At 34.1% G+C, this 11,639-nt stretch overlaps 1 protein-coding gene across 1 annotated transcript; it reads right to left on the bottom strand.

The window, feature by feature from the left end:
- Positions 1 to 8,062: 8,062 nt before the first annotated feature.
- LOC133304526 (auxin efflux carrier component 2-like) lies at positions 8,063 to 10,728 on the bottom strand. Its single transcript, XM_061504578.1, has 7 exons — positions 9,983 to 10,728; positions 9,866 to 9,951; positions 9,381 to 9,648; positions 9,150 to 9,235; positions 8,499 to 8,656; positions 8,333 to 8,409; positions 8,063 to 8,200 (listed from the first exon to the last, which is right to left on the bottom strand). The coding sequence occupies exons 1-7, from the start codon at positions 10,726 to 10,728 to the stop codon at positions 8,134 to 8,136; spliced, it is 1,488 nt and encodes a 495-aa protein (XP_061360562.1). The 3' UTR covers positions 8,063 to 8,133.
- Positions 10,729 to 11,639: the final 911 nt, after the last annotated feature.

Raw genomic sequence — 11,639 nt, 5'->3', positions numbered from 1 at the left:
GTTTGGAGTCAAAATAATGAGAACTAGCGTCAGGACTGATATCGGCTACGTAAAAGCACGTACCGGCAAAGTGCTGCAAAAATTATAATAAAAATATGATAAATCCTAAAAAAATGGCTAGGTTCAGAATTCAAAGTTTGAGACTAAAATGATTAACGGAGCTATTAGTTCTAATATCGACGCTTATAACTTAATGAGACTACAAATACTGAGTTACACACAACCCTAGGCTGATTCTAATCTGCTCTACGTGCCCCATTGTGCCTCCATTTTTGAGCCTTTGGTTTCCCCACTTGCCACCACCATTCTTCTTCAAGAAAAAGTCCAAGTGATTGTTGGATATTTGCTATACCTCAATTGTTTAATTGATTTAAAATATGTTTTGATGATTACAATCAATTTAATGTTAATTTAATTGATAATTTTTTATTGTCTTGAAATTACTAATGAGCTGATTGTTTGAGATTTCAGAATAATATTTATTCTGATTTGAAATAGTATTCAAGATAATTGAAGATTGCATGAAGATTGAAGAAGATATGCAAGATATCATGTGATCAATATTCAAGATAATTGAAGATTGCATAAAGATTGGAGAAGATATGGAAGATCGAAAAACATGGAATCAAGTAAAGATTAGGATATATTTTATCTTTTTAGATTTCATGTAAGAGAAATAAAATATTCCTTGCCAAAGATTTGATTAGGATTGTATTGCATAATAGATTAAGATGTTATTATTATAAATAGGGCTCATTGCATATTATTTCATAGTGGAGAAAATACAAGAGAGAGAAGAGAGGAGAATATACAAGAAAGAAAAGAGAGGAGAATATACAAGAAAGAAAAGAGAGAATTAGACTTTCAAGATTAGGATTCTTTCTTGTGCATCAATTGAAGAGTTTTTTAAGAACATTCATTCGTACATTCTTCCTTTCGCAAAATGAATATTTCTCCATAAGAATTAATATTACCTATATGCTTGAGGAAAAGAAGCACTGAGGTAAATACTTTAATTGTAATTTTCTTCTTGACCTTTTTGAAGGTTTGTACTGGGAAACTTGGATACCAGTTCTTGTGCTGGGAAACTGGGATACCAACATGTCTTTTTTTCTTGGAAATTGAGAGTAAGTTGAGAACCCTTGTCTGATAGGGTTTCGGAATCCTAAAGGGTTAGGGTTTCGTACTGGAAAACTAGGATACCAGTTTAGGAATTTGTGTAAGGGGTAGGCTAGGAAACTAGGATACTAGAGAACTCTTTGTACACAAGTTTCATAGTGGATTTGCCAGTCGAATTTCAGTATTCGATTTTAGGGCCCGTGGTTTTTCTTCCCTTTTGGGTTTTCCACGTAAAAACTATTATGTTAATATCTCTCTATCCTTATCTTGACTTATTGCTTTAAGTTAATTTTAATTAGCGAATTATTTTTATAAAACTCAATTCACCCCCCTCTTGAGTTCATCTGGGACCAACAATTGGTACCAGAGCAGTGTTCTTTTATCTGTGCAGGTAACTCATGAAGAGTAGATCTCAAGATGAACCCAATGGAAAGTATCAAGGAAGGATTCTCTGCACAAAGACCTCCTCTATTTGAAGGAAAGTTCTACAATTACTGGAAGAACAGAATGGAGATTTTCATCAAAGCTGACAACTATCAAGTTTGGAACGTGATTGAAAACGGAGACTTCCAGATCACAAAGAAAGATGAAAACAAAAAAATTATTCCCAAACCCACTGCTGAATACACTGATGGAGATTGGAGAAAGCTAGAATTCAATGCACAAGCCAGGAAAATTCTTCATTGTGGCCTTGGAACACAAGTGTACTACCGGGTAATGGGATCCAAAACTGCTAAGAAAATGTGGGATCTCCTAGAGGTAACTCATGAAGGAACCAATGAGGTAAAGAAAATCTAAAATTGATCTCTTAATGCATCAATATGAATTATTTACCATGAAACCAAAAGAGTCAATTAGAGATATGATTACACGTTTTACTAATATTATAAATGAGTTAAGTGCTTTAGGCAGAAAGATCATGGTTGAAGAACAGGTCAGAAAAATTCTAAGAAGTCTCCCAAGAGAAGATTGGATGCCTAAAGTCACTGCCCTACAAGAGACTAAAAATTTCAAAATCTTCAACTTAGAGCAACTGACAGGATCCTTGATGACCTATGAGATACAACTAGAGTCTCACAAAAAGGATGATGTAAGAATGAAGGATAAAGGTATAGCTCTAAAAGCTCAATGCAAGGAGGCTAAGGATGATTCAGATGATGAGGAAGAAATCATTATGCTTATGCGAAAATTCAGAAAATACTTCAAGAACCCAAAATACAATGGGAGCTCAAGCAACAAGAAGGTAAAATCCAAAAACTCATCTTTTAAAACTAATGATGTCTGCTTTAAATGTGGTAGAACATATCATAGGATCAAGGATTGTCTTGGATTAGAGCAAGAAGCCAAGAAAGAGAAAAAGACAAAAGAATACAAAAACCTTGAGAAGAAAGAGTTTAAGAAAGCAATGATGGCTGCTTGGAGTGACTCTAAATCAGAAGAAAAAGGTTCTGAAAGCAGTGAGACTGAAGCAAACATTTGTCTTATGGGTAGAACTAACTCTGAAGATGTAGACAATGAGGTGAATTTTCTTGAGCTAAGATCATCCATGCATAAGTTGTCCAAGAAGCATTTGATACAAGAATTAGATTTTGTAATAGATGAATACTTAAAATGCGTGAGTACAATGATGAGTTGTTAAATGATTTTGGTGAAATGAAGAATGAGCTTAAGAACTTATTTAAGGCTAACAAAGATCTGAAGAAATCAAATGATAGTCTTGAGGAGAAAATCATTAGGTTTAAGAGCACTACTTTTGAACTAGAAAGCAAAAATGCCTCTTTGATAGAGAAAATACAAGAAACTAATAAAGAGGAATGTGTTGTGATAAGTGATACTCAAATGGATAAAGAGATTGAGCGATTAGAAGGCAAGGTAGAAGAATTGACTAAAGAAAAAAAGGACCTCCAAAATAAGCTAGAAGCTGCCCTTAGGACCTCCAAGGTAGATAGACCCAATGTTGTTGACTGGTTGAACAAGAATTGCAATAAATCTAGGCATGGGTTAGGATTTGAAGAAAATAAGAAAACTCCTTGGAAAACAAAAACTAAGCATGTAGATGTTTATGAGAAAAGAGTATGCTTTCATTGTGGTAATGTAGGACATTTGAAATATGATTGCATGGCTAGATTCAATGCTTATGAAAAGAATATCTCATAAATTAAAATTAAAAATTATATTTCTACATGCAAAGTCAAACAAATCTGGATTAGAAAAGATTAGCTTTCTAATTTTGTTGCAAAGAGAAAAGGACCCAAGCTAATCTGGGTTCCCAAATCTAATCATTGATTTAAGAATGCAGGTTAGAGTGAGGGGGAACAACTAATAGTACCTTGACAAAGGTTGTTCTAAGAATATGACAAGAGATATTTTCAGATTTCTCTCACTCTAACATTCGAAGATGGATGTGTGACTTTTTGTGACAACTACAAAGGTAAAATTATGGGCACAGGTAAAGTTGGTAAGTAACCTACACACTCCATTGATAAAGTTTATTATGACAAGGGATTAAGGCTTAATTTTAAGTTGAAAATCATTGTTGCACATGATCATAACATTAGTAGTATATCAACTTAATCATGTGTGTTTGCTGATGTGCTGAATTTTAACATTGTTGAGCTAATTTCTTCATAACTTCAGCTAGAAAAATCATTTTTTGATGAACCCAGTTGCTATTGAAAGCTAAGATGATGAAGTTTGATTCTGGATATTTTAATAATTTTTTTCTTAATTCCTCTGTTCCCTGAGATTTCGTGAAAGTGAGTGTTGAGTTCTAAATTCTGTTTTGAACTAGTTAACTTTAAACAGTCATAACTTGAGTTATACAAATCCTTTTTGCATGAAACCAGTGGCATTGAAAATCTAACTTAATAAGCTATAAGACTGGAAAATTTCAGAATTTTTGGAAGTTTGTAATATTCTTAGTTGATCTGTCAACGTGACTGGAATGTTGATTACTCTGTTTTTAGATAGCATACTTTAACTGGTTATATCTTGAGTTATAGAACTCTAATTTCAGTGATCTATACTTTGTTAGAAAATTTGAGATGTGTACTATAATATAAAAAAAAACAAAAAAATTGAGTGAGAAATTTTTTCCTTCCCCAAATGATTGGCTAGTTTTGATGATAGATAAAACACTCTTGATATTTGTTAACCTATTTTCTTTTTCACTACTATATTCAATTGTATCTTCCTCACCATTCATTTCGTATGATTTCTTGTTACATGTATTCTGAAGTGTATACTTTAACTTTGTGGTTGTTTGCCATGTTTGTGAGGATATATATCTATGTGTGATTTTCTTTGTGAGGAAGCAATCTAGAACTTGTATGAGTGAAGCTCAAGGCTCGCTAGTTGAGATGTTTCATGAGTAACTGAAAAGGATATAGGCCTTCTTTGGTCGTTTGAGCTTTCAAGCCAACCTTAACAATAATTTTTATCCCTAGTTACCCCATTTGAGCCTTAAGTCTATTTTTTTATTGATTAAATTTCATATGCATCCCTTTGTGTTTTAATTGTTACAAAAAATCTTTTTTTATGTATGGGTATGCATAGTTTCTAGATTGAGTGGATGAATTGTTAGAGTACAAAAGAAAACTACATAAGGGAATGAGAAAAGAAAAAAAAAAAGGAGGATGAGAAAAAGAAAAAGAAAAAGAATGTGAATAAGAAAAAGAAAGAAAACTGAAAAAGTGAGAATGAGAAAAAGAAAAAGAAAAAGGAATAAAAAAGGAATATCAAATTCAGGGGGAACAAGTTTCATTTGAGTTTCAAAGTAAAAAAAAAAAACCCGGTTTTTGAGTGTTAGTCATATGAAACTGGAAACTTTGAAAAAGTAGAAAAAGAAAAAGATATCTTCATGATGGAAAATAGTATTGAGAATATCAAAAGATAAGGTTTAAGGACTATGCATAACTTTACTATCCTTTCTTTATTTTTCACCTACCCAGATACTATTTTATTTTTGTTCATATCCACCTGTTAGATTACAAGCTTTAAAGTCCTATTGATTTGGTGGCTTATAAAATATTCCAACACCAATAGTGGAGAGCGGTCATGAGGTACAAGCTTATGGAAAGCTTAGAGAATAAGAAACAAGAGTGATTCTAAAGTTGAGTGCAAAGGCAAATTACTGCATTGTTATTGTATATGCTTTGGAATGTTTTCCTTTGTTGCCTTTCATCATTTTTGACATTCTTACTCTTCACTGTTTTTCACTATCAAGCTATTCTGATTTGAAATAGTATTCAAGATAATTGAAGATTGCATGAAGATTGAAGAAGATATGCAAGATATCATGTGATCAATATTCAAGATAATTGAAGATTGCATAAAGATTGGAGAAGATATGGAAGATCGAAAAACATGGAATCGAGTAAAGATTAGGATATATTTTATCTTTTTAGATTTCATGTAAGAGAAATAAAATATTCCTTGCCAAAGATTTGATTAGGATTGTATTGCATAATAGATTAAGATGTTATTATTATAAATAGGGCTCATTGCATATTATTTCATAGTGGAGAAAATACAAGAGAGAGAAGAGAGGAGAATATACAAAAAAGAAAAGAGAGAATTAGACTTTCAAGATTAGGATTCTTTCTTGTGCATCAATTAAAGAGTTTTTTTAAGAACATTCATTCATACATTCATCCTTTGGCAAAGTGAATATTTCTCCATAAAAATTCATATTACCTATATGCTTGAGGAAAAGAAGCACTGAGGTAAATACTTTAATTGTAATTTTCTTCTTGACCTTTTTGAAGGTCTGTACTAGGAAACTTGGATACCAGTTCTTGTGCTGGGAAACTGGGATACCAACATGTCTTTTTTTCTTGGAAATGGAGAGTAAGTTGAGAACCCTTGTCTGATAGGGTTTCGGAATCCTAAAGGGTTAGGGTTTCGTACTGGAAAACTAGGATACCAGTTTAGGAATTTGTGTAAGGGGTAGACTAGGAAACTAGGATACTAGAGAACTCTTTGTACACAAGTTTCATAGTGGATTTGCCAGTCGAATTTCAGTATTCGATTTTAGGGCCCGTGGTTTTTCTTCCCTTTTGGGTTTCCACGTAAAAACTATTGTGTTAATATCTCTCTATCCTTATCTTGATTTATTGCTTTGAGTTAATTTTAATTAGCGAATTATTTTTATAAAACTCAATTCACCCCCCTCTTGAGTTCATCTGGGACCAACAATTGGTACCAGAGCAGTGTTCTTTTATCTGTGCAGGTAACTCCTGAAGAGTAGATCTCAAGATGAACCCAATGGAAAGTATCAAGGAAAGATTCTCTACACAAAGACCTCCTATATTTGGGGTTTATGGACCCATGATTGGTTAAGTTGAACCTCTGTAATAATTGAACTAAGTCAGAATCAATTGGATTAAGGGCTTTGGCTTTGGGAGAAGCCTAATGGCATGAAATGTAAAAGGAAACGTTGTCGTTATGTCATAAAATATTAAATTATGAATGTTGATATGATTGCTGGTTTAAACAGACCGTGAGTGTGCTGTTTGTGGACCTTGGGAGGTTGTGGACTCTTGACTTTGGATTGTTAGCTTGCGAGGTAAGCTTTTGAGTCCTCGATTTTGCCCATTGTTGGTTCCACCATACCTCATGGAGGGATGGTTTATATGCATGATGTGTTTTTATGAAATGCTATTGAGCTTTTTATTAAGTGCAAGTGCCTTATGATACGTATGTGGTGTTCCACCTAGACGGTAAGCTTGAGTATGTAGCGTCATACAAGATGGTGATTCTATGGGTGAGGTACAAGTAGCGTCTTGTACTGTAGGTTGTAGGCGTATGTAATTTCTACATGTTTATTCTCTGGCCGGTAGGATTCTGACACACATGACATGATTATATGCTGCATTGCACAGATTTTGGAACTTATACTGTCTTACTGTTTTAGAACTTATATTGCACATGTAAGTGAGCTTGGGGTGGAGAGATCCTTGAGGACCCCTTGTCTTACTGAGATTTCTTTTTAGAGATCTCACCCCACGTTGGGGCACATTTTCAGGTTCAGGTACCTCAGGGGTTGATACCTCTGGTGGCAGGAGGCCGGAGCTGAGTTGATATGCATGCTGATTATACTGTTATGCCTGGATGCTGATATGTTTATTGTCATTATATTGTTATCTGAGCTGAGACTTTGTTGGGCCTTGTTGCCTTATTTGGTGAGCATGGAGGTTGTCCATGCCACATTGATTATGCTTTGTTTATTTAGACTCGAGTTGTATAATGTATCAGGATATTGTCTGGTCTACGTATTGTAGTTCCGTGACTAGATACACATCTATATATGAGGTTATTTTAGTTAGTTATTTATTTCAATTTACATACAGACAATGTTTTGAAAAAGGATTAAGTAATTAACTTGGTTAATAATAATGACGTCATAATTGAAAAGAAAAAGTTAACTTCTGCATTTATTTAGCTGCACTACTACCATATGTATGTTTAATACACCGGGTGCACACGGGGTGTTACATATATCATATCATCAAATTATTCAGTCATCATTGAGAACATTGGCAGAAATAATATTTATTTAATAATAATCAATCGCATGTTAATAATTTACAAATTAAGTATAATAATGCTACTTAGGGTGCTAGTCATGATATGTAGAGGATTTTGAATTGCATGCAGAGATTAATCCAAAAAATTTATCTAACAGGGGTTCATAACCAAACAAAACTGATCAAATTTGAAAAAACAAAAACTTGAAAACCTAAAATAAGAAATTAAACAAAATTAATTATGTTTTGTTTTGTTTGATTTTCTTTTTGTAAATAAGGGAATGGTTGGTTTGGATTTCAATTTTTATTAATATGGATGATTTCAAAGATATACATATATAGCTTTCTATTGCTATGTATAATTTCTGTTTTCTTCCATAAAATCCAAAATAATCCCATGTTTTCTTCTTGAGCGTGTGACTTGCGGCTCCACATACTAACTTGTAGCATATTTTTGTTTTCTTTTTCTTATGCCTCCAGAGACAAGTTAGAGTCCAAGAAGCACGAAGTATAGTATTGTTACGGGCAATGCAGCCATCATTCCAAAGATAACCCTGTAAAAATTGTGAGGTATCTTTTAAGATTTTATGTTGATGCATTAATTTCACACCGCATAAAAATGCATTTTTTACTATTTGTTAACAGAAGCAAATTTATTAGGAACACATAGACACACGCATACTTACGCAGTGCCTAGAATATCTGCATGGAGATTGTATTCTTTGGCGAATACAAAGGAAACAATAGCTTGGGGAAGAGCAGCCTGTGAAATTAAACATTGTATTTTGAATATATATAATGGCATTATATTTTGATTAATTTGAGGAATTCACAAAGTGAGTTTTATTTTACCTGAATAATTGTAACTTGTAAAAGAACTCCACGGATACCGATGGCTGTAGAGGTTGCAGCAACCACTGCTGGACCAACCAAGAACCTAATTGCCAGAGAAATTGCTGCTAAAGCTTTTCCACAAGCAATGATCTTGGGTTGTAATGCCATGAATAGACCTGTTTAAGTTAGCACTATGAAGAAGAGATTGCAAAATACACTAAATTATTAACATTTACAAGATACGGACCCAACATATTTTATATAAAATTCAAGATTTATAATATTTTGATGTATGCTATATGTTTGAAAACGAAATGAAAAAAGTTGAGAGAAATAAAATTGGTACTTGTTAACATGACAAAAACATCCTTATCTTATTTTCTTCTTCAATTATTAACAAAAAAATAAAAACAAAAATGTGATTTTTAAAAAATTCAAATGGTCATATCTATGCTTCTTTATGAAGTGTCAATAGTTATGTCATAACTGAAAAATATATTTTTTAAATTGAATATGTACATATGCATGTCGCACATGGCATCTAAATGTTGTATCCCTGCTTTGTAGAGTAAGCATATAATGTTAAATATGGTTCCCATATGATGAACCCAAATTTGCTGATACACTGTCAGAAAAGAGAGAAAAAAAGAAAATATTGAAGACTAGTACCGAGACTGAACATGGCCATTCCAAGCCCGGCATTAGACATTATTGAAATGCAACCATTTATAATAGACGGCATTTTGATGTTCCACCTGCGCATGCACATAAGCACTGATTAGTGTAAATGTCATAGACCCCAAAAAGAAAAATGTAATTTTAAAGTTTTTGGGGTGTTTCTGCATTGATGAGTAGCACCGGCATAGAAAGACACAGGTAAAATCAGATTTTGGGTAATACCCAAATGATATGAGGGACCATGCGAGGCCCAAAAGACTTGCGTAGGTATTGGGATTTCTTATGAGCTTCCTCCAAACCATGACGAGAATGAGCCTTGTCATGACACTAGCAGGTGGCATTTGTTGTTTTTTGTTTGCATCCTCTTCTTCAATGTTCACCTCCTTCCTGCACCCGCCTAAAGGACAATAATTGATTCCTTCCTCAATCTCAAGCTCCCTTTTTCCACTTGCTTCAGGACCAGAACTCGTGTCAATCAATTCATGCACACCTGCACGCAAAATGAAATATTTTAAAATAATGTTATAAATATATCACATTATGTGACCATAACCTCAATTTATAACTTTGTTTTAAATTTATGCCAAGGCTATATTTCCATATGAAAATTAATAGGACTACAATTGCTTAATACTTCAAGGCTAAAATGTTATCTTCATACCAAATCAGTATATATATCCATTAATGCAATGTGATGCCATTTTTACCTTTTGAGGCAGCAGTTTCGTTAGGAACATCAACAGCCTCGGAATTCCCTGCATGTCTCAGATTAACATAAGAAGCTGGTGATGCACTTGAGTTCCAAACAAACATTTGTAACTAACTATTTTGTGTATAAACCTGTTTGATTAAAACTTGAAGTTCTTTGCGTTGGTTCTCTGTATGATTGGACCGAATATGTGTCAACCCCATTAAGAGACTTATCGAAAGAAGAAGAAGCTGATCTCCTTACAACCACGTGAAATTTTCCATCTTCTCCTATCTCTGAATCAGCTTGCAAAGGCTCTCTAGTACTCAGAGAGCCAACATCTGAATCAACCCTTAGGGAAGTGATGGACCCTGCATTCTCATGGAATTTCTCTGAAATAAGGTGCTTAGCACCTCTGTATTCGTACAAGAATAGCAGAAGGGTGTACCATATGACACTTTGCAAAACCACAATTTGGATCATGAGGGTGGATGTAAAATCTCCATACATAGCTGATAAAAGAGGGACCCCCATAATGAGTGTGTTTGGCAAAGTAGAAAGTGAGAAGAAGGTGATCGTCCAGTCAAGGCTACCATACTTCGTTGTGAAGGTGTTCCATAGAAAAAGAGCCCCTAAAATAACAACTTTTTGAAGAGAATCCGCGGCTATGAACTTCATGTTCATAGCATAAGGGTTATTGGCGGATATGAAATGGAAAGAAAGAAAAGGAATTGCAAACATGGACACAAAGCGGTTTATGCCAGAGCACTGATCCGGTGTGAAAATCTTCCACCACCGAACTGAGCCATAGGCTAATATCATAGCCACATATAGGGGCACAACAGCTGCCAAAACTTCGTATATGTCTTTACCTTTAATCATGGTTGTGAAATGTTCATTGTGTTTAATCTGGAAGGGAGGCAAAAGAGCTTGTCAAATGTTGATGGTGTTTAATCTGAAAAGGAAAGTAACATCAATGAGAAACAAGCTCTCACGAGAAGCATGCCAAAGAGATCGAAAATTGAAATTTTCACTGGTTGTCCTCCTTTATAGGCGGGTCACCTCATGCATCATCTTATTACTTTTTCTATAAAAAAAAATAACAAAAAATAATCGAAACAAATGAGTGTGATCTGAGATGGATGGGGAAAAGAAAATGAAGCTCGGCGGTGTGGTTTTTCCATTAAATCTACGTGTTATTAACTACAAGTGTTAGTATATATGTGTGTGGGGATATATTTATATGATGTATGTTGCATCATATAATTATGTCATGTAACATAGATAAGATATGAGATATACTATTTTTTAAAGAAAAAAGAAAGAATAGCGAATCTCACTATTTTATATCTGGTCTCTGTTGCATAACATAATTATCTCATACAACATGAGATAATTCTTTTCTTATTAATTTTATCTCCGATTACTAAATTAAAACCTTATAAAGATGGATCATTGGTGATAAAAAAAAAAGAAAAAATGGAAATCATAACCATTTAAAACTGATTTAATTAATATAAGTAAATAAATAAATAAAATAACGTAATTTTTGTTGGGTATGGCTCATACTTCACATGATGATGTTGGCCCTAATTGTCGGGGTCAGCAGAAAGGCAACTGGTGTCCCACTCCAAGGTGAGCGGGCGGGGGTCCGGGGGAGCCGCCCCGGCGGGGGTTCGGGGGACAGCGCCCCCAGGCCCGTAGAGGCTAGGTAATGTTTAGGCCTCTGTTTCTATTGTAATTTCTTAGCAGTTTGGGCTTGGGCCCATGAATAGCTGCTGTTAGGGTTTCTT

The sequence above is a fragment of the Gastrolobium bilobum genome, unplaced genomic scaffold, assembly GCF_033153095.1.
Source record: "Gastrolobium bilobum isolate Gb01-03AN ecotype WA unplaced genomic scaffold, APGP_CSIRO_Gbil_v1 utg28942, whole genome shotgun sequence".
NCBI classification, from domain to species: domain Eukaryota; kingdom Viridiplantae; phylum Streptophyta; class Magnoliopsida; order Fabales; family Fabaceae; genus Gastrolobium; species Gastrolobium bilobum.
Note: the sequence above shows the minus strand (reverse complement) of the source record. Positions and strands in the feature narration are given on the sequence as shown.

Coding starts and splice junctions, on each gene's coding strand:
- LOC133304526 (XM_061504578.1), bottom strand. CDS start 10,728: ATGATTAAAGGTAAAGACATATACGAAGTTTTGGCAGCTGTTGTGCCC. Junction 9,952..9,982: donor ACAGGTTTATACACAAAATA/GTTAGTTACAAA, acceptor TTGGAACTCAAG/TGCATCACCAGCTTCTTATG. Junction 8,410..8,498: donor TACAAGTTACAATTATTCAG/GTAAAATAAAAC, acceptor TTAATTTCACAG/GCTGCTCTTCCCCAAGCTAT.